We start from the raw sequence: 24,179 nt of genomic DNA on the forward strand, positions 1-24,179 counted from the left end.
AAACCCAACACCCTGAGAACACTATTCCTACAGTGAAGCATGGTGGTGGCAGCATCATGCTGTGGGTATTTTTTTTTTCATCTGCAGGGACAGGAAAGCTGGTCAGGACTGAAGGAAAGATGGATGGCACTAAATACAGGGCAATTCTGGAGGAAAACCTGTTTGAGTCAGCCAGAGGTTTGACACTGGGACGAAGGTTCACGTTCCAACAGGACAATGACCCTAAACATACTGCTAAAGCTATGCTGGAGCGGTTTAAAGGGAAACATTTAAATGTCTTTGAATGGCTTAATCAAAGCCCAGACCTCAATCCAATTGAGAATCTGTGGCATAACTTGAAGATTGCTGTACACCAATGCAACCCATCTAACTTGAAGGAGTTGGAGCAGTTTTGCCTTGAGGAATGGGCAAAAATCCCAGTGGCTAGATGTGCTAAGCTAATAGAGACATACCCCAAGAGACTTGCAGCTGTAATTGCAGCAAAAGGTGGCTATATAAAGTATTGACTTTGGGGGGTGAATACCTACAGTATGCACACTCCAGATTTCTGTTTTTTTCATCTTGTGTCACAAACAATTTTCACCTTTAAAGTTGTAAGCATGTTGTGTAAATCAAATGGTGCTCACCTCCCTAAACATCCATTTTAATTCTAGCTTGTAATGTGACAAAACAGGACAAACACCAAGGGGGATGAACACTTTTGCAAGGCACTGTATTCATCAGACCTTGTTGGACCATCACTTCTTACAAATATGGTGTTAACAAATAAGTTTAAAAACAAGGTTGTGGCACATGCTTCTTGTGCCATTTTACCCAATGGAGGATAAAACACTTAAATTGTGTAGTGTTCTTTTTCATTCTTCAGTGGAGAAACTGAATTTACACTGTCACAAAATATCTTAGCAGTGTTTTGTTGCATAGGGAAAATGTTATATTGCACAAGCCTATCAAAGGCATGAACTACATTTTTGCATGGAAAGAGCTTGATTTTATTCTCCAAACTGAACACTTTTGGTCATCCTCATCTAGAGCCTTCTACAAGACAAATTGGGCACAAACTGAAGGCAGCTCTGAAGGAGCAGCTTCAGTTGATCCATGAGAAGATTGAGGCAAAAAAGATTGCTAAGCTAGCACTGGCTGAGGTCCGAAGCATACTGGCCCAAGAGGAAGAAGAGAGAAAAGCCATCCTTGCTGTCAAAAAAGCTAAAGAGGAAGCGAGAAAAGAGCGTGAAGAGAAATTGGCCAAAGAGAAGGCAGAGAGGGAGAGAGCTGAGCAAGAAAGGCTTGCTAAAGAGAAGGCTGAAAAGGAAAAGCTAATTAAAGAGAAAGCAGAAAAGGAAAGGTTGGCTAAAGAGCAAGCTGAAAAGGAAAAGCTAAGAAAAGAACAAGCAGAAAAAGACAGGCTAGCAAGTGAGCGAGCAGAGAAGGAAAGGCAAGCTAAAGCAAGAGCTGAAAAAGAAAGGCTAGCAAAAGAACAAGCTGAAAAAGAGAGGGCAGAAAAAGAAAGGCTAGCGAGAGAGCAAGCTGAAAAGGAAAAGCTATTAAAAGAAAAAGCTGAAAAAGAGGGGGCAGAAAAGGAAAGGCTAGCGGGAGAGCAAGCTGAAAAGGAAAAGCTATTAAAAGAAAAAGCCGAAAAGGAAAGGCCAGCGCGAGAGAAAGCAGAAAAAGAGAGGGCGGAAAAGGAAAGGCTAGCGAGAGAGAAAGCAGAAAAAGAGAGGGCGGAAAAGGAAAGGCTTGCGAGAGAGAAGGCAGAAAAAGAAAGACTAGCGAGAGAGAAAGCAGAAAAAGAGAGGGCGGAAAAGGAAAGGCTAGAGAGAGAGAAAGCAGAAAAAGAGAGAGTGGAAAAGGAAAGGCTAGCAAAACAACAAGTAGAAAGGGAGAAAGTAGAAAAGGAAAGGCTTGCGAGAGAGAAGACAGAAAAAGAAAGACTAGCGAGAGAGAAAGCAGAAAAAGAGAGGGTGGAAAAGGAAAGGCTAGAGAGAGAGAAAGCAGAAAAAGAGAGAGTGGAAAAGGAAAGGCTTGCGAGAGAGAAAGCAGAAAAAGAGAGGGCGGAAAAGGAAAGGCTTGCGAGAGAGAAAGCAGAAAAAGAGAGGGCGGAAAAGGAAAGGCTTGTGAGAGAGAAAGCAGAAAAAGAGAGGGTGGAAAAGGAAAGGCTTGCGAGAGAGAAAGCAGAAAAAGAGAGGGTGGAAAAGGAAAGGCTTGCGAGAGAGAAAGCAGAAAAAGAGAGAGTGGAAAAGGAAAGGCTAGCAAAAGAACAAGCAGAAAGGGAGAAAGTAGAAAAGGAGAGAGCACAAAAAGAGAGAGCAGAGAAGGAAAGCTTGGCTAAAGAAAAAGCAGAAAAAGAAAAAGCTGAACAAATAAGACTGGAGAAAGAAAGTGGAGCTCAAGCAAAGACAGTAAAACAAAAGGCTGGGACAGAAATATTGGAAAAAGTAGGAAAAGAAAGAGTAGCAGAGCAACACCTTGAGAAAGGTGTTCCTGGCAAGGGCAAAGAAAGGGCAAAAAGAGAAGGGGAGAAGAAATCCAAACAATCAGAATCAAAGAAGGAAGTGTCTGGAGAAAACAAAGATCACAAGAAGGAGGAAAAAGTATCTACCAAAGGTCTCCTGAAATCTTCAATCTGGAAAAGCGCAAAAATGACCAATTAAACGAATGTATAACCATGTAAGGTTTGATATAACCCGATTAAACAAATGGGACGAGAAACATCTAATACGATGATGTCAACCAAGTCTACAATGATCTAATTGTTAATTTATTTTCGATTGAAAACACAGCATATTTAGACCTATTGCAGTGTAGAGCACTTTTGTTTGTCCAGGTCTTGGAGGCTGACGGACTCGTACTCTGCTGTGGTTGGTCCAAAGTACAGGAACATTTGACTATTGGAGTTTAGATTTTGGTGCATATTTGCGATGATACCTGAATAAAAGGTGTGTGTAGTATAACATGGATATGTGTTACATAAAAAGTACAATTTAACCTTCTTGATTTGAGTGTTTGTGTATTGATATTAGCTTTTAAATTTTTCTTGATTTATGCCTGTTTTTAAATTTTACAGTTAGTGATTCTTTGCTACTGTTAATAGGAAAAAAAACCAACCCTTTTTTGTCTATTTAAATCTGGCAGAAGTGATGCAGTTTATGTGATGGATTTTAATACTATATTTGGTTCTCATACTGATGCTGTCTGGTGTTTACCCGTATTTTTAACAGCTGACGTTTTCTATTGTGTATTTTATATAATCTTTATGTCCAGTGAGGAGGCTAGAATTAGCATTCTGGATCTATACATGGTTAACTGAAATTCACACAACTGCGTTTCAAAATCAACTCGAAAAAGTCCTCAAAATATTAAATAGCCTCTGTGAAATCATCTAGGGTAAAAATACAAAGACATTTGGTTCAAACCACTTGGTCTACATTCGCATTACAAGCCTCATTGTTCAATTCCGATTTGTGAGACGACCCGTATTAAAACCGACTCAATGGATGGGCTGATGGCTAACACATGCATTGCATTTTGTAGGACTGCAAACAGTTTGTCAGCTGTATATGATCAGGTCGAGAAGGGGGGGGATCCAGACAGCTAGCTTTTGCTGTTTTTGTAACCGTTGTAGCTCTCCTCCATTGTTGTTTTGCTATGCTATTGGTGTTGGATGGACAGCATATAGGTAAAAAGCCACATGGACTCCAATTTGACTGTTCTCGTTTGTTGTATAGCCATGAATCAGATACGCATCTGATTTAGGACCACATATAAAAGACTACATTCAGACTGCACCCTGAAACAACCCATATCCGATTTTTTTTGCCCATATGCGACCTGTATCCGATTTGTTATTGACAATCTGAACGACACAGATCCGATTTTTTCACATGCGACCCAGGCCGCTTGGATATGTGGTCCTAATTCCGATGCATATCCGTTATTTTCACATGCGACTGCAGTCTGACCGGACAGGTCGCATTCATGCGACCTACACGTCATCAACAAGAGACAAACGTCACTATTCTGCGTTGGCTAATCCCGCCTCTTTGGTGGAAAACAACATTTGTACAGTTTTCAGAATTTAAATAGACTTTTATAGAATTGATCAAGCTAATGGTGGATTTGGTATGGACCTGGATGTTGATCTGTTAGCCTGATTAAATAAAACAGTTTCTATAACTGATTTATAACTTAAACCATCCTGTATTACAAGATTATAAGATTGTTCTGGAAATTTCCAGTAATTTGACACCTTCGGTCTCGTTAGTCTGCTGCCCACATTAATCAGATTATTGTGCGAGTTCCGCCGCCGCCACAAAAACCACATCGCCAGGTCTCGCCTCATCTCCATAGCAAACTGCACTGGTGTTTATGCACCTTGAGCCAGCACTGAGAGAAGTTGCAGAATTCAGCTGGCTATAAACAATCTAAATAAATATTTATAAAAATGTAGAAAAAGTTTATTAATATGACGAAATAAATATGTGCAAATTATTAAGCCTGAATTAAGAGTTTGGTAATACAGCGGCCGTATCCCAAATGACTGCCTACTGAAGCTCGAATGCACTATATAGAGTTTAAAAATCCATTACTTCCTAGTAACATGTAGTGCACTTATATAGAAATTAGAGAGACATTTAGGAGTCAACCCTCGTTACCAGGCTACACGTTTTCATTTCAGTTCAGAAACAAAAACACACACGAGACCTCACACTTTAACACTAACCAGATAATCAAACAAACAAACAAAAAAAATCATTAAACATGAGTGCGCTTTTTTTTTTTTTTTTGTTTACGTATTACGTAGGTGTGCTTATTACGTGTCAATTTGCGCATGCGGGACACTTTTGGGTCGTTTTCCGTTCATATTGGAGATCGCATACAAGTCTCATATAATTGGTAATGTGAACGGCCTAACAAAAAAATCGGATTTCACAACAAATCGGATATGGGTCGTTTCAGGTTGCAGTCTGAACGTAGTGGAAGTGACTCAAAACTGATTTGAAAAGATCAGATTTCTGTGTCCAGACAGCCCTGAAAATATTTGATCTGTCACATTAAAGGAAAAAAAATCAGATTTGAGTATGCTGTGAACACAGACGAGTCGAATGTCAATGTAGCTTTACATCTTTTATTTTGTAATGAAAAATATTAAACTGCCAATTAAAGAAGTGTTTAGGTGAACGATTGTACTGTTTACATGAATTTTTATTACAAGAGTGTGTGTATGTATATAGAATGTAATTATGACATTGGTTTTGGTCAGAAATAAATAAATAAATCTGATTGTCCCTATTAAATGTGAAAACTGTTCTGTATTAAAAAAATATTTTAACAGTTTGATTATACATCCTCAGACTTGTATATTTATTTTTGTTTGTTTGGTGTAATGTTTGTGTGTAATTGAAAACTCTAGTAACCCAGGAGTACCCAAATCAGTCATGCAGGAGTGTGTGTGTGGTTGGTGTAGTCTACATAAGCAGTATGAAGGAAAATGTTTTGTTTGCTTATTGATTTGCGATACAAGTAATATGTTGGTAAGGTTTAGTTTTCAATTCTCTCACATTATTCAGGGCTAAAGGACAAAATAGTCTCAGAAAAAAAGGAAGAGCCCATCAAAATGGCAGGTAAGATCACAACCAGAATAAAGCATCACAATTCCCCCAGCTACAATTAACACTGTAATTACACAGGTTACTTAAATATTATTTCTAAGCATCTGACTGAATGAAATATGAATGTTTTTAAATATCAATTCAGAACGCTTTTTTTTTTTTTACTTGGTGTGAAACACTGGTTACAAGAAATAATGAGAGTGGAGGTAGAATTTTATCAATTTCTTTTATTTTCATTAATGTATGGGTGCTACTCAGCATAGTCAAGGTCACAAACAAGTCATTTACTCTCACTTCCACACATATAAGAAAAACTCTTCTTCATCTTCACCCATCCAGTGTGTTCTGGATTGGGTCCCTTCCCTAGGGTTTCTTGGCTAAGTACCATAAGCACAGCTGACTAGCCACTCCTCTGCTGTACTGCTTTTGGTCATGGACAATTTAGAGTAGCCAGTTAGCCTAACTGCATGTCTTTGGACTGTGGGGGAAACCGGAGCACCTGGAGGAAACTCGCACAGACATGGGGAGAGCATGTAAACTCCACACAGAAAGGCCCCTCGTTGGCCATGAGGTTTGAACCCGGAACTTTCTTGTTGTGAGGCAACAGTGCTAACCACTGCACCACCATGCTGCCCCAGAGAAAAACTCCAATGGATAAAACCCACTGAAGGCTTGCAGGACCTCTTGTACTGGAAACAACAAGGATTTTAGCTGCTTACCAGTTCCTAGCATCCTTGTGAACAAACACTTTTGAGGGTTGGGTTGAGTTGACCAGGATGTGTGTTTGGGGATGGTCACCACTCCTATATTGACTCAATGCCCCATAACCTGTATAGTTTGCATAGTGTTTTTGACATGTAAGTAGTGCACTGTTCAGTCAGAAGTTATTACTTTGCATTGCAAAGTGGCACTATCTCAAAATATGGAATTATATAGTCCACTAGCACAAAGTCATCCTTGTACCTAATGAGGCCCATACCAAATGTTTTGACTTTCAACCTTAAGTGGGTGTGATGGTGCTTTTCGGATGGGTAAGGGGTAGGGTTGGGCGGTATTACGGTAAGGAGGTATCCAAAAGTACCAACGGTATCGGTCTCATTACCGTCATTTTTAAAAAAAATATATAATATCTAAATAAATATGGAGTACATGAGGTCATAATATAAAATAATAAATTGAAGATCATCCCGAATAACTGTGTGATCGTATTTTCACTAATTCTATCAATTTCCTAAAGAAGTTTTCATCGCATGCAGGGTTGTTTGTCGTTACCATGGCAACCCTGCGTGACATTTTGGAGTCTGACAGAAAGCTTCGCAAGAGACTGAGCCCGGGGGTGTCATGGCTCAGATGGCTAAGGCACCGTACCATAAATCCGGGGACCCGGGTTCGATTCCGACCCGAGGTCATTTCCCGATCCCGTCTCTCTCTCCCCCGCTCATTTCCTGTCTCTCTATACTGTCCTATCTAAAAAAAAAAAAGAGACTGAGACCGCGGTTGAAAGATGGCAAGTCAAGATAACGAGTTAGTGGCAAAAAAAAAAAAATACAACATCGGCAGTGTGGCAGTATTTTATTTTCAAACCAAACGAAAAATCTAATATGTCCCCTAAGGCACACCATAGCCTGGGGTACTCCACTTCCACGAGATCTCTCCAATGAGTTGTGTTTTGAGTAGGTTACATGAGTAACAACAAGGTAAAATAATATAACGTATGACATTTGGGATGTGGGTACTAAACGTTTGAAATGTCATCTACTGAAGAAACGGAAGAAAACATCGTAGCGTAAACTGTTAGGTTTCTGGTGGGAATTAGCAATGCGCTTGCTATCTTTGTTGGGTGTGTTAAACCGTATGGATTTAAGTGGAATAATTGTAAGGAGTTATGTGATCAAGACAACGTTTTAAGCAAGGTAAGGCCATTTGATTATTAATTTCCCCGCCATGGCATGACGTGGGCCCATATGATTTTGCCTTGTGCAGCTATCACGCATTTGAATTAGGTTCGCCTCATTTGCGCTGAAGAATATGGTTTATCGCGCAGTCTAAACGGACTTGGGTGTTGGTTGATTCTTTTTCTTTTTTTTATTTCCCATGCTTGAAAGGGTATGATCCTGCTCATCGTGTACTTTTTTTTGATGGAGCAGGTGAAATAGTGCTGCAAATGGCGTTTCAACGCAGACATGTGTAAACGACAGTTGAATGCTATTTTCAAGATGAAGGAAGAGTTGCGTGATGCTTTGAAATATCTCTTAATCCATTCATCAATGCACAAAATTCGCTTTGCTGCTTAATCCATACCACAATGCACACAATTCGCTATGCTGCTTTTAAATAGTACATTTGAGGCATAGGCGCACGTTACACAGTAGGCCGAAACAAAATATTATTTTTTTCTCGGTAATACCGTATACCCCGGGAAAACACAGAGACGGTTTAAAGGTATCAAAATTTGGATACCGCCCAACCCTAGTAAGGGGTTCGCTGGCTGACGTTCATGGAAGGGCCACACCTGATCAAAGTCAAAGTCCCTTCCATGCCAGGATCTGGTTTTCCCAGGCAGCCTCCTGTCCCAGTACTGACCAACTCTTTGAGGCATATGGGTGCAGCGCTGATCTCCGTTTCTATAGCCCTCGGCCTCTCACCTATACAGCTAGGGTTACAGTGGGGGGGCTAGTCCTCTGGTAACTGCGAGAGTTTGACTTCCCTACTCACATTTGTATTGGAGTGTGCATGGCAATAGGTACTATTTTTATGATGGTCTTTGGTATGACCCAACCGTGAGTAGAACTTGCCATCTCCCGGTTGAGAGGCGGACACGCTAACCACTAGGCCAGCTCGCAGTCTGTGGTTAGCGTGTCCGCTAGTGGTTTGCACCTCAATCACCTGTCTACAAATCCCTGTCCAAGAGAAATGGGACATTAGAACATTTAGTTGCTGTGTCCTGACCTAAATGTCCAGCTGTGGGCTTAGTGTAAGTGGGAAAGCATTTCCCTCTAGCTCTGAAAAGTGCCCGTGCAAAAGTATGACCTCTGGTTATGGCTAGTGCAGAATGAAAAGAGAATGCACAAGACAAGTTTTTAGAAAATATGTTACTGAAGAGGAAGGTCTTTAATCTTCGCTTGAAGTTAGCCACTAACTCAAATGGTTAGACAGCCAGTGAAAGTTTATTCCAGCACCTGTGTGCCAAGACAGAGAATAGTTTTGATGCATGTCTTTCTTGTATCTTGAGGAGTGGTGGGTTGAGCAGTGTTGGTGGCTTGAAGGGAGTATAGTTCACTGCGGAGGTGTGATGAATGCCTTCAGGTAGGTGGGCACTGGCCAATTTTTAGCTTTGTGGTACAGGAGAACTTGCGCGGGATGAAGAAAAGTTTTGGGTCTTTGTGGCAGGATTGGATGGTGCAACGAGGCAGACCTGCCAGAAGCCAGTTGCAGTAGTCCAGTCCTGAGATGACAAGGGTCCAAACAAGCACCTGACTGGCCACCCAAGGATATAAGGGAGAAACAAACAGGTTATCCTGTATGAAGCAAGAAGGATAGATAGTGGCCCCAAAAGTACCTCAAGGTACCTACTGTACAGTGTCATAGATGGTGTGATCTGAGAGTTCCTCAAGGAGATCACAAGATTGTGGTGTGGAGATGCATGTACACGCATATACAGCAGTTCAGTCTTGCTGGGATTGCTTCAGCTCATGAGCTCTCGTCCATGACAAGATGTCTGCCAAACTTGCTGAAATTCGTGCAAATACACACATGTCTAGGGGACAGAAGATGTCTGAGACATCTAGAATGGGCTTCTTCAGAATGGAAATGAACCTTTACTGTCTTGATGGCAGTCAGTACATGTTATGATCAGGGTTCTCACCAGGATTTTTTTTTAGCGTAATGGGTTATGGCGAGGGAGCGTAGCGACCGAGCGGGGGGATGGTGCGGAGATTTTGAAAAATCATGCCCAAAATTGGCCATATTTGACGTTCCTGGAGGGGATAAATTGCATTTTTTATGTTGTATATCCTTGATGGAAAATTGTTACATCTTTGGATCTTGGCAATGTGTTACCTACTGTTGTATTTCACTGAACTACAAAGGGTGTTGTCAAAAGATATGTAAACTCAGACACAACCAAAGAGATAATGAATGTTTTATTGTATTAAGAAATTAAGAAATGCCTGAGCACATAAAGCCTCTGCTCGTCTTCCTCCATCTCCTCCTCTATCTCCAACAGCGGGCTCTCCCCCACTAGGCCTACCTCCATCCTCTGCCCGTTTATCTGCTACCTCCTTTCCTCTGCCTCCTATGTCCTTTCCTTCATCTCCTCCAACCTCTCTTGTGCCTGTCTCCTTATAGAAATATAACGATGGATGGCATGCAGGCAGATTACCAGTGTGTTAATGTTAGCCACAGTGGGATCCAGTAAATTAGCGCTAATCATCCGATACGTGCGCCCTGTCATATTGCTAAACCTGCTTACAAAGTAGACGTTTTCATTCATCAAAGGGCTTTGGGTTAAGTTTTCAAGCGTGATGGAAAACCTGTAGAAGTGGTGCACTTACATTTCTAACTGTGAAGAAAGAGCGAATGTCTCTTTTTTTGCGAGGGGGTCCGTCATCCATTGTCATTCACCGAAGTCCAGCTCAAGAGAAAGTTATCGCCAGGATCTCTCTCTCTCTCTCTCTCTCTCTCTCTCTCTCGGAACTGATTTCCAGGCATGGGTTTCCTAACAAACGTAGGCTGATTTTGACACCTTGAAAACTGCTCAAGTGCGCAGGAAAAAAAAAACTTTTGGCGATGGTGATGAACAACTGAAAACAACCGTTACGCTATATTAAAAATTTAGCGTAGCGGGGGGAAATTACCGTTGCGGTCTGAAATTTTAGCGTAGCGGGCCGCAACCATATAAAGCGCTGGCGAGAACCCTGATGATGATGATGTATCTTATGTAGTTTATAAAAAGAAGTGGTCTGAAGCATTGTTAAAGGGATGGGTAGTTGTGGAAAAGATAAGTTGCAAGATCTCTTCTGTAGAAAGAGGTGAAAATGGTTGAAGAAAGAGGAGGGGAAGTGTGATTGGGTAGGTGTAGAGATAGGAGAGAAGGATTGAAAAATTTTGTTAATCTTATCAGAGAATGTGGCAAAGTTATCAGCAGTCAGGGAGGAGGATGAAAAAGGAGGCAGAGGGTTGAGAAGTGAACAAAGTGTTCTTGAGATTGCAGTAATCGGCTTCAGATGCTTCCAATTTTCCCTTATAGAAGGATCTCTTAAGTAGCTGTCAAATCGGACGAGATTCGATAGAAGCAACTGGTATGAGAGGAGATTAGCATTAAGCTGTGATTTCCTCCACCTTTTCTTAACTGCTTAATTCTCTCAAATTGCTGTGTAATGCATTTATCTGACAGGCAGGAAGATTTCCTAGGTTTGGAAGAAAGAGGGCAGAGGAGGTCAATGGATTAAGGAGGTGAAGAGCAGAAAGTGTTTCTGGCTGATTCAGGAGGTAGAGGGGGAAAGCAGTCAGGTTGTGGAAGGATTTATAGGATGCTGGAAGCCAAGGGAGAAAGAGAGTTCGAGTGGAGGTTGCAGTGAGTGGGGGAGAGATATGAATAGTTGCTGAAAGGTAGAAGAGGGAGGGTGACAGTGAAGGATAAAAAGTAATGATCTGAAGAGTAAAGCGGGGTAACATTTGATGTCTGGAGCTTGGGAAGGCCAGCTAAAAACCAAATCCAGAACACTTCCTCCCTTGTTTGCCCTTGAATATCAGGAGAACTAGAGCTTGTCAGAAGGGAAGTTGAAATCTCTGAGGAGAGTGAGAGATGGAGGCTGACCGTAGGAATGAGAATAAGGGAACCAGAGGTGGCTCCTAGGGAGCCAGAAGTGGTAAATGAGGTTACTGGTAGCCCGTTTTTGTGGAGGATACCTTCAGGGCCTGTGAGATGTGAGGACAGAGATTGGCATGTGGCACACGTTAGCAGAAAAGACCAGCAACTATGATAAATAAGGGTAATCTAGTACTGAATGAATAAACATGTCAGTAATACTTAGGCAGAAGTCCAGTCTGGAGTGAAGTTGAGGTAGCTTGAGTAGGGTTGAGATGGGATGGATAACTCCAACCCTAATTCCAAAAAAGTTGGGACACTGTAAAACAAAAAAAAACAGACTATGAAGATTTGCAAATCATGGAAACCCTGTATTTCACTGAAAATAGTACAAAGACAACATATCAAATGTTAAAACTGAGAATTTTTTTTTTTTTAAAGATACTCATTTTGAATTTGATGTCAGCAACATGTTTCAAAAAAGTTGGGACAGGGCAACAAAAGACTGAAAAAGTTGCGTAATGCTAAAAAAAAACAAAACTAATTTGGTAAATTGGCAACAGGTCAGTAACATGATTTGGTATTTTTTTTTTTTAAATAGCATCCCAGAGAGGCGGAGTCACTCAGAAGTAAAGATGGGGGAGGGGTTTACTGCATGTTGGCTTTGTTCTGTTTTCAATGAAATATAGGGTTTCCATGATTTGCAAATTATCGCATTCTGTTTTTATTTACAGTTTACACAGCATCTAATTGGGGTTAGATACTACCCAACTGGGGTGGGTTTCTCAAAAGCCTCTTAACACTAAGAGCATCTTAACTAGGAGAGAGTGTGTTCATTGTGATGCTCACACTACCATTTAACGATGATCTTTATGCTGCGATGCTTTTGGGAAACTCAAACCAGATCTGTTTGCATCTAACCACGATAGTCCATTTGGTACAGGAATAGCTTGGTTCCCCACAACTACAGCACACCTTCCTGGGCTCTATCCCTGTTCTCATGGGATTTGCTGCAAGATGTTCCTTCACCATTTGAATAGTTTTGTAGAGCAATACATGGCATTTAACCCACACTCTTGTCCTTGATTACTCTTACCTGATCAAGCAAGCACTTTTTGGTTTCTCTCCAAAGAGAAGAGTAGGTTTCATGCTAACTGTGCTTAAGTGGTAGGTGTTCAGTCTTGTGTTCATGTACATCAAGGGAAAATTCATTCCACCATTTGGGTGCCCATACAGTCAGTACGTTTACATGCACGTCCAAATCGAGCTGCTGTTGGTAATCGAGCAAAGGGTCCCAGCAGGGGTGCCAGAGAAATCCAATCCTACATGCACAAGTGAAATCGGGCTATTGTGCAAGGTGCATTGTGCACCCGAGCCACACGTGGCGCTACACGCCCCATCGTGTTGGTACACTTCCGGTTGTCGTCATGAAGAAGAGCATAGTGTTGCCAGATACTGCTGACGTTTTCCAGCCCAAAACATGTTCAAATCCACTAAAATGCACTTAAAACCCCCAATCTGGCAACACTAGCAGTTCCGTGTTCAAGCTGTGAGGCTTGCTCTAACAGACTATGGCTACAAACTGTCCGGCGCAGACCACTGTTTTGTAAGACAACTTATTTTGCACAATAATATTTTTCTAAAGTCCATTTTTTGCTTACAAAAAAATATTTTTTTTTGCTTACAATTTAACTTATGTCTTAATAAACACACAAAAAGTTCAGTTGTTTTGTTTTTATTGACATTCTTCAGATGTTGGACATATACACACACACACACACAAATACAATGACTTGTTTATGTACACAATTCACAGCTATGCAACAGCTGTACAGATGTAGTTGGTGATACAGTAAGTGAGCTAAATTTTAACAATGCAAACAATGCCACAAAAAGAAAAGATTCATGCCGTTGTCATGATTCGTTGTCATGCCGACCGAGGCTGTTGTGTTTCCCGCTTGTGGTCTCGTCACTCGTCACTTCCGGAAGTAGCTCGACAACTAGCTCGATAGGGTATACATGCGCAAAATAGCTCGGCAGAAATCGCATAATCTAGGTCGTGTAGCTCGATTCCGAGAAATCAAGTTCGGTTCAATTTCAGCCGAATTAAGGTGTATACATGGCATTTTGAACTTCGATTTCAGTCGAGCAACGGCAGAAATTCGATTCTCTCTATGTGCATGTAAACGTAGTGACAGACTGGTTGTCTTCTGTTTTCATTTGAAGACAAACAGTGACTGTAGGGGCATCCAGGGAAAGTTCATTCCACTACCTGGGTGTCAATGCAGAGAAGTGTCCTGATGCATGTCTACCTTGTGTCTTGAGGGTTGGTGTTTGTGGCAGAAAGGAAATATGATTTAGAGCAGGGTTTAGTAAGCCCCTTTTAGTGAGGTTTTAGATCTGATGCCAGTAACTACAGGAAACCACTGGAGGGAGTGCTGCAATGGGGTGATTGTAGGATGTGTGAGAAGGTTGAAAATGAAGCATGCAGCTGCATTATGGATCAGTTAACAGGGTCTGACACTAAATCTCAAGCTGACAAGGGACTCCGTAAGGACCCGTGTGCCCTCTCTGAAGATAAATGGCGTAATACTCCTATTGTTAAACTACAGTCAATGACGAGCTGCTTGCCAGACATGTGGAGATGCAAGCTGAAGCCTGAATGATATGACCCCATTCCTGTGTGATTTATATAACTGTTCTGTACCATTTTGCCCATGTGAAAAGGGGGACACATGGGGCAGGAAGGGCTGATTATGGAGCTTTTTCCCCCCCTTCTTTTATTTTATTAAGTAAATAGCACGTTTCAGTGCAGTCAAGATCACGCACCATAATTTTAAAGGTATCTATAACTTGCCAGCATCAGTTATGCCTATTTGTTTCTTTGTTTATAGATGCATCAGGTAATTACAAGGCAGAAGAAAAGCCTCCAGTAGTGAGCTACAAAGAAACAGGAAGTGAAGTAGAGAAAGATGACAAACCTGTGCCTGATGCATCCTTTAATGAAGGCATGTTCATACTGTTTATTTTCTCTCTTACAAATATCAACTTCCACTTCTATGCTTTGGGGTAAAATGTTGGAATTTTCATGGTAATTAAATAGATGAGTTATCGATGCTGTCTTTTTACATATTTATTGGTGCCTGTTTAGGATGCATTGTGAAGTGAGTAATAAAAAGAAATGGCTAGCTCGCGCACAGTTATTTGTACATTACTGTTAAATGTGCTTCCGATAAAATTGTGGTCTCTTCTTCCTTTTCATCTTCAGCTTTCCTATTTTAAGCCATAAGTTATATTTTTTTCGCAGTGCGGTTTCCATCAAATCCTGCGCTCTGATTGGCTGGCGAATGGGTCCGTATCCTACGATACGGACCCCGGTTACGGACCTCTGGCGACTCGCTTTTTCACAACAACAAACAACGTAGTAGCATTTTTTGTCAACATTTTTTTTTAATAAGATTTATCCATAAGATTATCAAAAATCATAAATTTTTGCCAGCATTTCTCAGGAGAATAGCATTAATTTTACAGCATGGATAGCGATAACGACAGTGTTCACAGCGAAAGCGAGTTTTACTACCCATGAGGAAGAAGAAATAAAAGAAAACATTTCAGGAGAAAGCTAAAAACCTGTAACTTGCTAACACCGAGCAAAAACATGGCTGAATCCTGAATGACTCCTATTTGTATAAATAAGGGACTACATATGCGGTAAAATGTAGGTTTTTTCCTGCCATAGAAGTGCACTTGTATACTGAGGAGGAAGCCATTTGCATTACAGCCATGAATGAGGATTCAAAATAGCATTAATTTTACAGCATGGATAGTGATAATGACAGTGTTCACAGCGAGAGTGAGTTTTACTACCCTGAGGAAGAAGAAATAACATTTCAGGAGAAAGCTAAAAATCTTTAACTTGCTAACGCTGAGCAAAAACATGGCTGAATCCTGAATGACTCAATTTTGTATAAATAGAGGACTACATAGGCGGCAAACTGTAGTTTACTTTTTCTGCCATGGAAGTGCACTTGTATACCGAGGAGGAAGCCATTTGCATTACAGCCGTGAATGAGGATTCAAAATGGCGGGTCGGCTCGGTTTTCCCTTTCAGGCGCTCTCGTTTTCTGTTAGAATTTGGTAAAGAAAAAATAAATATATTATTTACCAGCTTAAGGTCGGTCCGTATGGTGAAATACCGTGACCTCAGCCTTGAAAATACTGACCTCGGCCCAGACGGCCTCGCTCAGTATTTTCAAGACCTCAGTCACAGTATTTCACAATACGGACCTTCCAGCTGGTAAAGAACATACATTTCCTGAAAAGTATTGCTTGCCATGTCACCTGCTGATATTGTTAACACTATTGGAGTAACCGTTTTTGAACAAGAAGGTGGAATTTTGTGGTGAACACAGACTAGCCTAGTGGTATACACAGTGCTAGTTATAGTAAATTTAAACTGCTCAGCCAAATTAGTGGACCAAAAAAAGTTATATCGTTACTTATTTATACAGCATTATTGAAGTTGAAAATATATATTGGGTACTTTTTCATTTAATAACTTTTTTTCTTGGTGTCTTTACAGACAAAGTAGCTGCATCATCTTTTCAGTCCTTTGGTTAGTAATATTTTTCTGCTATTTTTGCCCTTTCATGAACAGTTAGCATTTTGCTTGAAACATCATTTAATTGTATTGTGTTACACAATCAGTTTAATTAACGTTGAAAATTGAACGTGGACTCGCTGAGGAAATGGTAAAATACTGATGCTAGCACAGAGTGAATGATTATCGTGATATTAACCATAAAATGATTATGTATCAGTGAATCTTGCATTTTTAAGATCTTTAGTCGTCACCTCCCACTTTTTTGTGTGCGCGCGCAGATTCACAAGAAAGCATCGATAGCACTGGAGGTGAGATTGCTGTGGTTTTCATATGGAACCGCTGTAGACATGTTAAGCTTTCTACTCTTTAAGAAGTGTTCTTGACCATTGTTCTAGTGAAATAAATTATTGTGTGTTTCAGAATTAGTTGCAGAGGCTTTACCGGAGAAAACGTTAGGTAATTTTAAATGTGTTTTTTTGGATATGCTGGTCTCCCTGAGATCCTTTTATCTCTGTGGCAAAGGGAATGACATGCAATGTTTGATTTGTGCTCCCTTTTTCATTCAAGAGCTGTCTGCAACAGAAAGGTACCAAAATGAAGATTCATACTATGAACAGCTAGAAAAAGAGCGTAGGTTATGTTTTTAAAAAAAATATATAATTTATCTTCCATTAAATATTATGGTATTTTTGTTACTGAATGTATTCACGCTTGGTTTTCTATCTTCCAATGTGTTAGTTGCGGATATTCCAGCTGATGAGAATAAAGGCAGGCTTATTTAAGCTCATGTTAAATTTTCAATAAAATAATTGTTTTTGTTGATGAGTAAATGCTATTTAAATAAACTTCTCTAGGATCTACACCAGAAGATGCACCTGAAAATAAAGCTCCAGAGATGATGCTTGAGCCTGAACCTACAGTGGGACCTGAAGTGGCAAGTGATTTGACACCAGGGACTATGACTGAAACACCCAAACCTCAAAGCACTTCCGAGTCTCTGCCTTCACATGAATCTACACCAGGGATTACACCAGAAACAGAGGGTGAGTGATTTTAACCTACCAAAATATCTGTTAAAGGAACAGTCCACCGTACTTCCATAATGAAATATGCTCTTATCTGAATTGAGACGAGCTGCTCCGTACCTCTCCGAGCTTTGCGCGACCTCCCAGTCAGTCAGACGCAGTCAGACGCGCTGTCACTCCTGTTAGCAATGTAGCTAGGCTCAGCATGGCCAATGGTATTTTTTGGGGCTGTAGTTAGATGCGACCAAACTCTTCCGCGTTTTTCCTGTTTACATAGGTTTATATGACCAGTGATATGAAACAAGTTCAGTTACACAAATTGAAACGTGGCGATTTTCTATGCTATGGAAAGTGCGCACTATAATGACAGGCGTACTAACACCTTCTGCGCGCTTCGGCAGCGCATTGATACGGAGCTCAGATATCAATGCGCTGCCGAAGCGCGCAGAAGGTGTTAGTACGCCTGTCATTATAGTGCGCACTTTCCATAGCATAGAAAATCGCTACGTTTCAATTTGTGTAACTGAACTTGTTTCATATCACTGGTCATATAAACCTACGTAAACAGGAAAAACGCGGAAGAGTTTGGTCGCATCTAACTACAGCCACAAAAAATACCGTTGGCCATACTGAGCCTAGCTACATTGCTAACAGGAGTAAACAGGAGTGACAGCGCGTCTGACTGCGTCTGACTGACTGGGAGGTCACGCAAAGCTTGGAGAGGTACAGAGCAGCTCGTCTCAATTCAGATAAGAGCATATTTCATTATGGAAGTACGGTGGACTGTTCCTTTAAGGATATAAAAATGCTTTGTGGTCAGGAATTTTACGGTTTAGCTTTAGTGAAATCGGTGTGTCTGTTTGTGGACTTTTCACAGTTAAGAAGAAAAAGCCAAACCTCCTCAACAAATTTGACAAAACGATAAAATCAGAAATCAATGCAGCTGAAAAACTGCGTAAAAAGGTAGGCACTCTGCTTGTTTATTGACTAAGAATTATAAAAGCAAATTTCTTCAAATAAAATGGGGGGTTTTTGTTTTGTTTTTTTAAGTGTTTGGTTTGAATGTTTAGGGTAAAGTTGAAGAAGCTCTGCATGCCTTTGAGGCTCTTGTGCAGAAATATCCTCAGAGTCCCAGAAGTCGCTATGGTAAAGCTCAGGTAACATGTTTAGATACAATTAGACAGCAGTTTAGTTGTAGAATCACAGTAAGCATGTGATGGAATAGATGTTAGAAGATTCTGCCCAGTGCATCATTGGTGGTTTTTCAGGCAGAAGACGATATGGCTGAGAAATTGCGGAGTAATGACATGCTCCTGAAGGCTGTAAACACTTACAGGGAGGCAGCCGAGCTCCCAGACGCTCCTGCAGATCTTATCAAAGCCACGTTAAAGAGACGTGCTGATAGACAGCAGTTCCTAGGCAAGTACTTGTGCTCACTGACACATCCTCACATGTGCATCTCCAGGTCCAGTCTAAATAATTATTTCTTAACAGGACGCACAAAGGGCTCTTTAGCTACTTTGGAAAGGCTTGTGCAGATTTTCCCAGAAGACATCCCTCTGAAGAACGATCTAGGGGTGGCTCATCTTCTGGTTGGTGATAACAAGGGCGCAAAACGGGTCTATGAGGAGGTAATGTCTTTGATGTGACTACAATGTGATAGATAAGCATGTAAATGGAATTATTGTTTTTGCTTTAGACAGTTAACACTTTTAAAAAGGGACTCACTGGTACACAGAGTAGGTGGTTGTTATTATTATTATTATTATTACAGGTGTAACTTGTATAGTGGCTTTACAATTACAAAACAAACATTTATTATGGGAAAATATTTCCCATTTGTTTCTCTTCCAGGTTTTGGCTGTGGCTCCGAGTGATGGATTTGCCAAAGTGCATTATGGATTCATCCTTAAATCTGAAAACAAGATAGCAGAAAGCATACCTTACCTAAAGGTGAGACCTACAGTCGTGTATAAACGCGCACACATGCTCTGTCATTTGTGTTTGTGTATGACTTTATCTGTGTCCGTGTTTAGGAGGGTTTGGAATCTGGGGCACCAGGAACTGATGATGGAAGATTTTATTTTCACCTTGGGGATGCACTGCAAAGAGTAGGGGACCCGACTGTAAGTTGCCACAAAAAGATGCTCACTTCATTTATTTTATTTAAATCCTACAAATGAATGGGAATGATTGTGTGTGCATTTCTGCAGCGGGCTTACGAATGGTACGAGGCTGGGTACCGACATGGTCATTTTGCTTCTGTCTGGCAGCGGTCACTGTATAATGTACCAGGACTGCGAGCTCAACCATGGTGGACAGCCAAAGAAACTGGATACACTGATCTTGTCCGGGTACAGTCTTTCTTTATCTCTCTCACGCTTTCTCTAGATCTTCACTGTAGAGGATATTGCACGGTTGCTTGAAGATGAAGTTTATCTTTGAGTGGTGAATATATTTTCAACATGAAGATAAACTTCATATCTTCGTGCCACCGTATAATGTTCTTTATCCTCCTAGGGCTTAGCGGTCACATGCGTGGACAGCACTTTTTAGAAATTCAGAACAAGAATCCACATATGTGGACATACTTTTTCTCTAAAAGTACATCTTATCAAAAGATGATGCTTAGTTTTTATTCTAATCAGGTTCTAATAAGCCCAAATAGCAAAGAGAAATAAAAAATGCATGTAAAAAAACAGCTTGGGCCTTAGGAGGTTAAATTATATGGACACATTCACCAAAAAAAATGCAAGTTAAACAAAAGAATTTTAATTTTGAACCGGTTTTCCGTTTTGACAATGCATGTCTAGTCAGCAGGAAATTACTGGGAGTGACGTCATTGGAATGAAATATCGGGATATGTCACTCAGATCCGTGATATATTTCGCATGAAAAATGCGGGTTTTTCAGCACAAGAAGATAAACTTCATATCTTCAAGCCATCGTGTGATTTTTCTTTTTATTATATAGATACATTCACAAACAAAAAGTACCCAAATTTATCAAAATAATTCATTGATTTCCTCAAGAGTGACATACATGTACAACCCCGATTCCAAAAAAGTTGTGACAAAGTACAAATTGTAAATAAAAACGGAATGCAATAATTTACAAATCTCAAAAACTGATATTGTATTCACAATAGAACATAGACAACATATCAAATGTCGAAAGTGAGACATTTTGAAATTTCATGCCAAATATTGGCTCATTTGAAATTTCATGACAGCAACACATCTCAGAAAAGTTGGGACAGGGGCAATAAGAGGCTGGAAAAGTTAAAGGTACAAAAAAGGAACAGCTGGAGGACCAAATTGCAACTCATTAGGTCAATTGGCAATAGGTCATTAACATGACTGGGTATAAAAAGAGCATCTTGGAGTGGCAGCGGCTCTCAGAAGTAAAGATGGGAAGAGGATCACCAATCCCCCTAATTCTGCGCCGACAAATAGTGGAGCAATATCAGAAAGGAGTTCGACGGTGTAAAATTGCAAAGAGTTTGAACATATCATCATCTACAGTGCATAATATCATCAAAAGATTCAGAGAATCTGAAAGAATTCACCATGCCATCCGCCGTTGCCAGCTAAAAGTCTATAGTTCAAAGAAGAAGCCGTATCTAAACATGATCCAGAAGCGCAGACGTCTTCTCTGGGCCAAGGCTCATTTAAAATGGACTGTGGCAAAGTGGAAAACTGTTCTGTGGTCAGACGAATCAAAATTTGAAGTTCTTTATGGAAATCAGGGACGCCGTGTCATTCGGACTAAAGAGGAGAAGGACGACCCAAGTTGTTATCAGCGCTCAGTTCAGAAGCCTGCATCTCTGATGGTATGGGGTTGCATTAGTGCGTGTGGCATGGGCAGCTTACACATCTGGAAAGACACCATCAATCATACCTGCAAACTAGTCACCTTTCGGCGAAATTCGCCGTTTTGATCCCAAAATAGGTCACTTGTGTGAATCGTCTAGATCCGAAGAGTTTTTTTTTTGGGGGGGGGCGAGGCTACGTTGCCGAACATTTGGTTTCAATGTACTACTACTTCAAAGTACTACTACTACTACTTTTCTCCTCACACCCACGTTCAGACCATTTCCGCCTTCTTCATACTTCAAACGTCTCTCTGATTGGATGACATTCCAACGAGCCAATAGTCTTACAGAACGCTGGACAGTATCCGCGAATTGTAACTGAATAGAGGCGGGGTTTTCTTGAATACGGGTGTGTATAGGAGGATGGCAGAGATCATCCAAACGCAATGCAGAACGGGACACTGAGTCTTGAAAACAGCTCACGGAATCATATTTTCTGATTTTTTCCGGAACTCTATATTACATCTGGAGACTGAAAAACATTTTTAGTATGCGGAGAAAGCTGTGTTACGATGAGTGCGATTTAAAGAGGCTTTAGGGTGGTTTTTTTTGGTACCTGTGATTTGGTGGTCTGTGAGTCGCGTTTTTATGACGTAAGACGCAAGGGGCGGGGCTGTTACGTTTGAACCGAACGCGCGTCACGGAAGATGTTTCTGTGGGCTGAAACAAAACAGAAAAAAATGTCAAATCAGTTTGAATAAAGTCATTTTTTGTTGAACATAAGGATCTATAAACGCGTGTTTTGGGTAAGAGAAACCATTTTTATGTGAAACTATTGGTGGGATTGTCAAAATTATAACGTAATATGTGTTGATCTCGGTTGTATTCAGAGAACTAGTTAGTTGTGCGTGTGAGTGAGAGTGTGTGAGAGAGAGAGAGAGAGAGAGAGAGAGAGAGAGAGTGTGTGAGAGTGAGAGAGTGTGTGTGTGTGTGTGTGAGTGAGAGAGATTCTCTCTCACACACACACACACTCTCACACCATGAATTTGGCAGCACTGAAGGAAAGGAGGCCTGAATTTGGTGTCCAGCCATCTACCAGTGCTGCTGGTAATAGGGCAGAGGTGGTGAAGAAGGATAGCATGGTGTGAAAGAGGCACATGGCAGAGCAGCATAAACGTGCCCTTGAACGGCTTGTTCGGGCCAAAAGGTCTAAAAAATGATAAACTGGTCTGCTGAAGAAAGTTTCCAGTGTCACACTTCAAAAATTACTTTTTTAAATTCAAATTTTACTTTTTACTTTTTATACTTTTCCTTCCTTAATGGTAATGTAATGAGGTGTCAGATGCAAAACTGAAAATTGCAAAGCTAAAAATGAATAAATCTTGTCTTTGTTTTAAATGTTGTCTTTTCCCTTTATTTTCCTTGATCGCGTGCTGTTTAAGGGGGCCGGGGGGTTACCGGTAGTTTGTCACCTTTTTCAACCCTCATGAGTTTGCAGGTATGATCAATGCTGAAAGGTATATCCAGGTTCTAGAGCAACATATGCTCCCATCCAGACGACGTCTCTTTCAGGGAAGACCTTGCATTTTCCAACATGCAGTATGTGGTTTGGCATTGTCATCAATTACAGCATCATGGCTGCGTAGAAGAAGGGTCCGGGTACTGAACTGGCCAGCCTGCAGTCCAGATCCCATAGAAAACATTTGGCGCATCATAAAACGGAAGATACGACAAAAAAGACCTAAGACAGTTGAGCAACTAGAATCCTACATTAGACAAGAATGGGTTAACATTCCTATCCCTAAACTTGAGCAACTTGTCTCCTCAGTCCCCAGACGTTTACAGACTGTTGTAAAGAGAAAAGGGGATGTCTCACAGTGGGAAACATGGCCTTGTCCCAACTTTTTTGAGATGTGGTGTTGTCATGAAATTTAAAATCACCTAATTTTTCTCTTTAAATGATACATTTTCTCAGTTTAAACATTTGATATGTCATCTATGTTCTATTCTGAATAAAATATGGAATTTTGAAACTTCCACATCATTGCATTCCGTTTTTATTCACAATTTGTACTTTGTCCCAACTTTTTTGGAATCGAGGTTGTACATTATCAGCTTAAGGTCAGTCCGTATCATGAAATACCGTGACCTCGGCCTTGAAAATACTGACCTCAGTCATGGTATTTCACGATACAGACCGACCTTAAGCTGGTAAATATTTTTTTTTTCTTTTTACCAAATTCTAACAGAAAATGAGAGCGCCCGTAAGGGAAACCATATTTAGAACAAACCTGCTACAAGCTCGTCAAAAACCTGTTTGACAAGCTACGTCAGCTCGTAATTTTCCAAAAGTAAAAAACTTGATCTAGGCGACACAAAACCAGGTGCTTTCTCTGTGAACACTGTAGTTATTGCTATCCATGCTGTAAAATGTATGCTATTATACTGAGAAAGGGCGGCACGGTGGTGTAGTGGTTAGCGCTGTTGCCTCACAGCAAGAAGGTCCGGGTTCGAGCCCCGTGGCCAGCGAGGGCCTTTCTGTGCGGAGTTTGCATGTTCTCCCCGTGTCCGCGTGGGTTTCCTCCGGGTGCTCTGGTTTCCCCCACAGTCCAAAGACGTGCAGGTTAGGTTAACTGGTGACTCTAAATTGACCGTAGGTGTGAATGTGAGTGTGAATGGTTGTCTGTGTCTATGTGTCAGCCCTGTGATGACCTGGCGACTTGTCCAGGGTGTACCCCGCCTTTCGCCCGTAGTCAGCTGGGATAGGCTCCAGCTTGCCTGCGACCCTGTAGGACAGGATAAAGCAGCTACAGATAATGAGATGAGATGAGAGACAGTGGTGTACGGGGTCAAGGGGCATCATCTTGTGATTAATCTGCATTTTTTTCTATAATTACTGAATCAAAATTAACGTTATTTTTGACAACACTAATAAAAACCTAATAAAAATAAACATTCTCATCTCAGTAGGCTTCTAATAGATGATGGTTGTTTTTATCTTACTGTTTTTGTCACTATCAATCCAAACATGTATATAAATTATTTTCCGTATAAATCCGTGTCATTTATTTATCTGAATTGTGTGTATGTAGACACTGGAGCGGAACTGGATGACCATTAGAGAGGAAGCGTTAGCTGTGTTGGACACTAGCAGCAAACTCTTCTTGCCAGAAGATGAAAATCTTCGAGAGACAGGAAACTGGGGCCAGTTTACACTCTGGCAGCAGGGTAAAATACACACATTCCAACATATAAGCACAATATTCAGTGTCACACATTGCCATCATGGTGACACACGTGTGTATCTATCTATCTATCTAGC

General features: G+C 40.8%; 1 protein-coding gene across 10 annotated transcripts in view; it reads left to right on the plus strand.

Annotated features, from left to right (window-relative positions):
* Positions 1 to 24,179, plus strand: part of unm_hu7910 (un-named hu7910) — an 87,075-nt gene that overhangs the window by 60,893 nt on the left and 2,003 nt on the right. For 5 of the 10 annotated variants that reach the window (XM_060933155.1, XM_060933163.1, XM_060933168.1 and 2 more), the window contains one exon: positions 1,030 to 5,209. In XM_060933155.1, the coding sequence (XP_060789138.1) occupies positions 1,030 to 2,648 (1,619 nt within the window). In that variant the 3' untranslated portion in view covers positions 2,649 to 5,209. Of the gene's footprint in view, positions 1 to 1,029; positions 5,210 to 5,564; positions 5,619 to 14,309; positions 14,424 to 15,997; positions 16,031 to 16,296; positions 16,327 to 16,438; positions 16,475 to 16,585; positions 16,649 to 16,756; positions 16,787 to 16,872; positions 17,062 to 17,920; positions 18,007 to 18,113; positions 18,201 to 18,311; positions 18,463 to 18,537; positions 18,675 to 18,897; positions 18,997 to 19,079; positions 19,170 to 19,256; positions 19,398 to 23,949; positions 24,086 to 24,179 lie in introns of those variants that run through there. The other 5 variants (XM_060933132.1, XM_060933140.1, XM_060933193.1 and 2 more) reach the window with 3 other exon arrangements.

Source organism: Neoarius graeffei, chromosome 1 (assembly GCF_027579695.1).
Source record: "Neoarius graeffei isolate fNeoGra1 chromosome 1, fNeoGra1.pri, whole genome shotgun sequence".
NCBI lineage: Eukaryota > Metazoa > Chordata > Actinopteri > Siluriformes > Ariidae > Neoarius > Neoarius graeffei.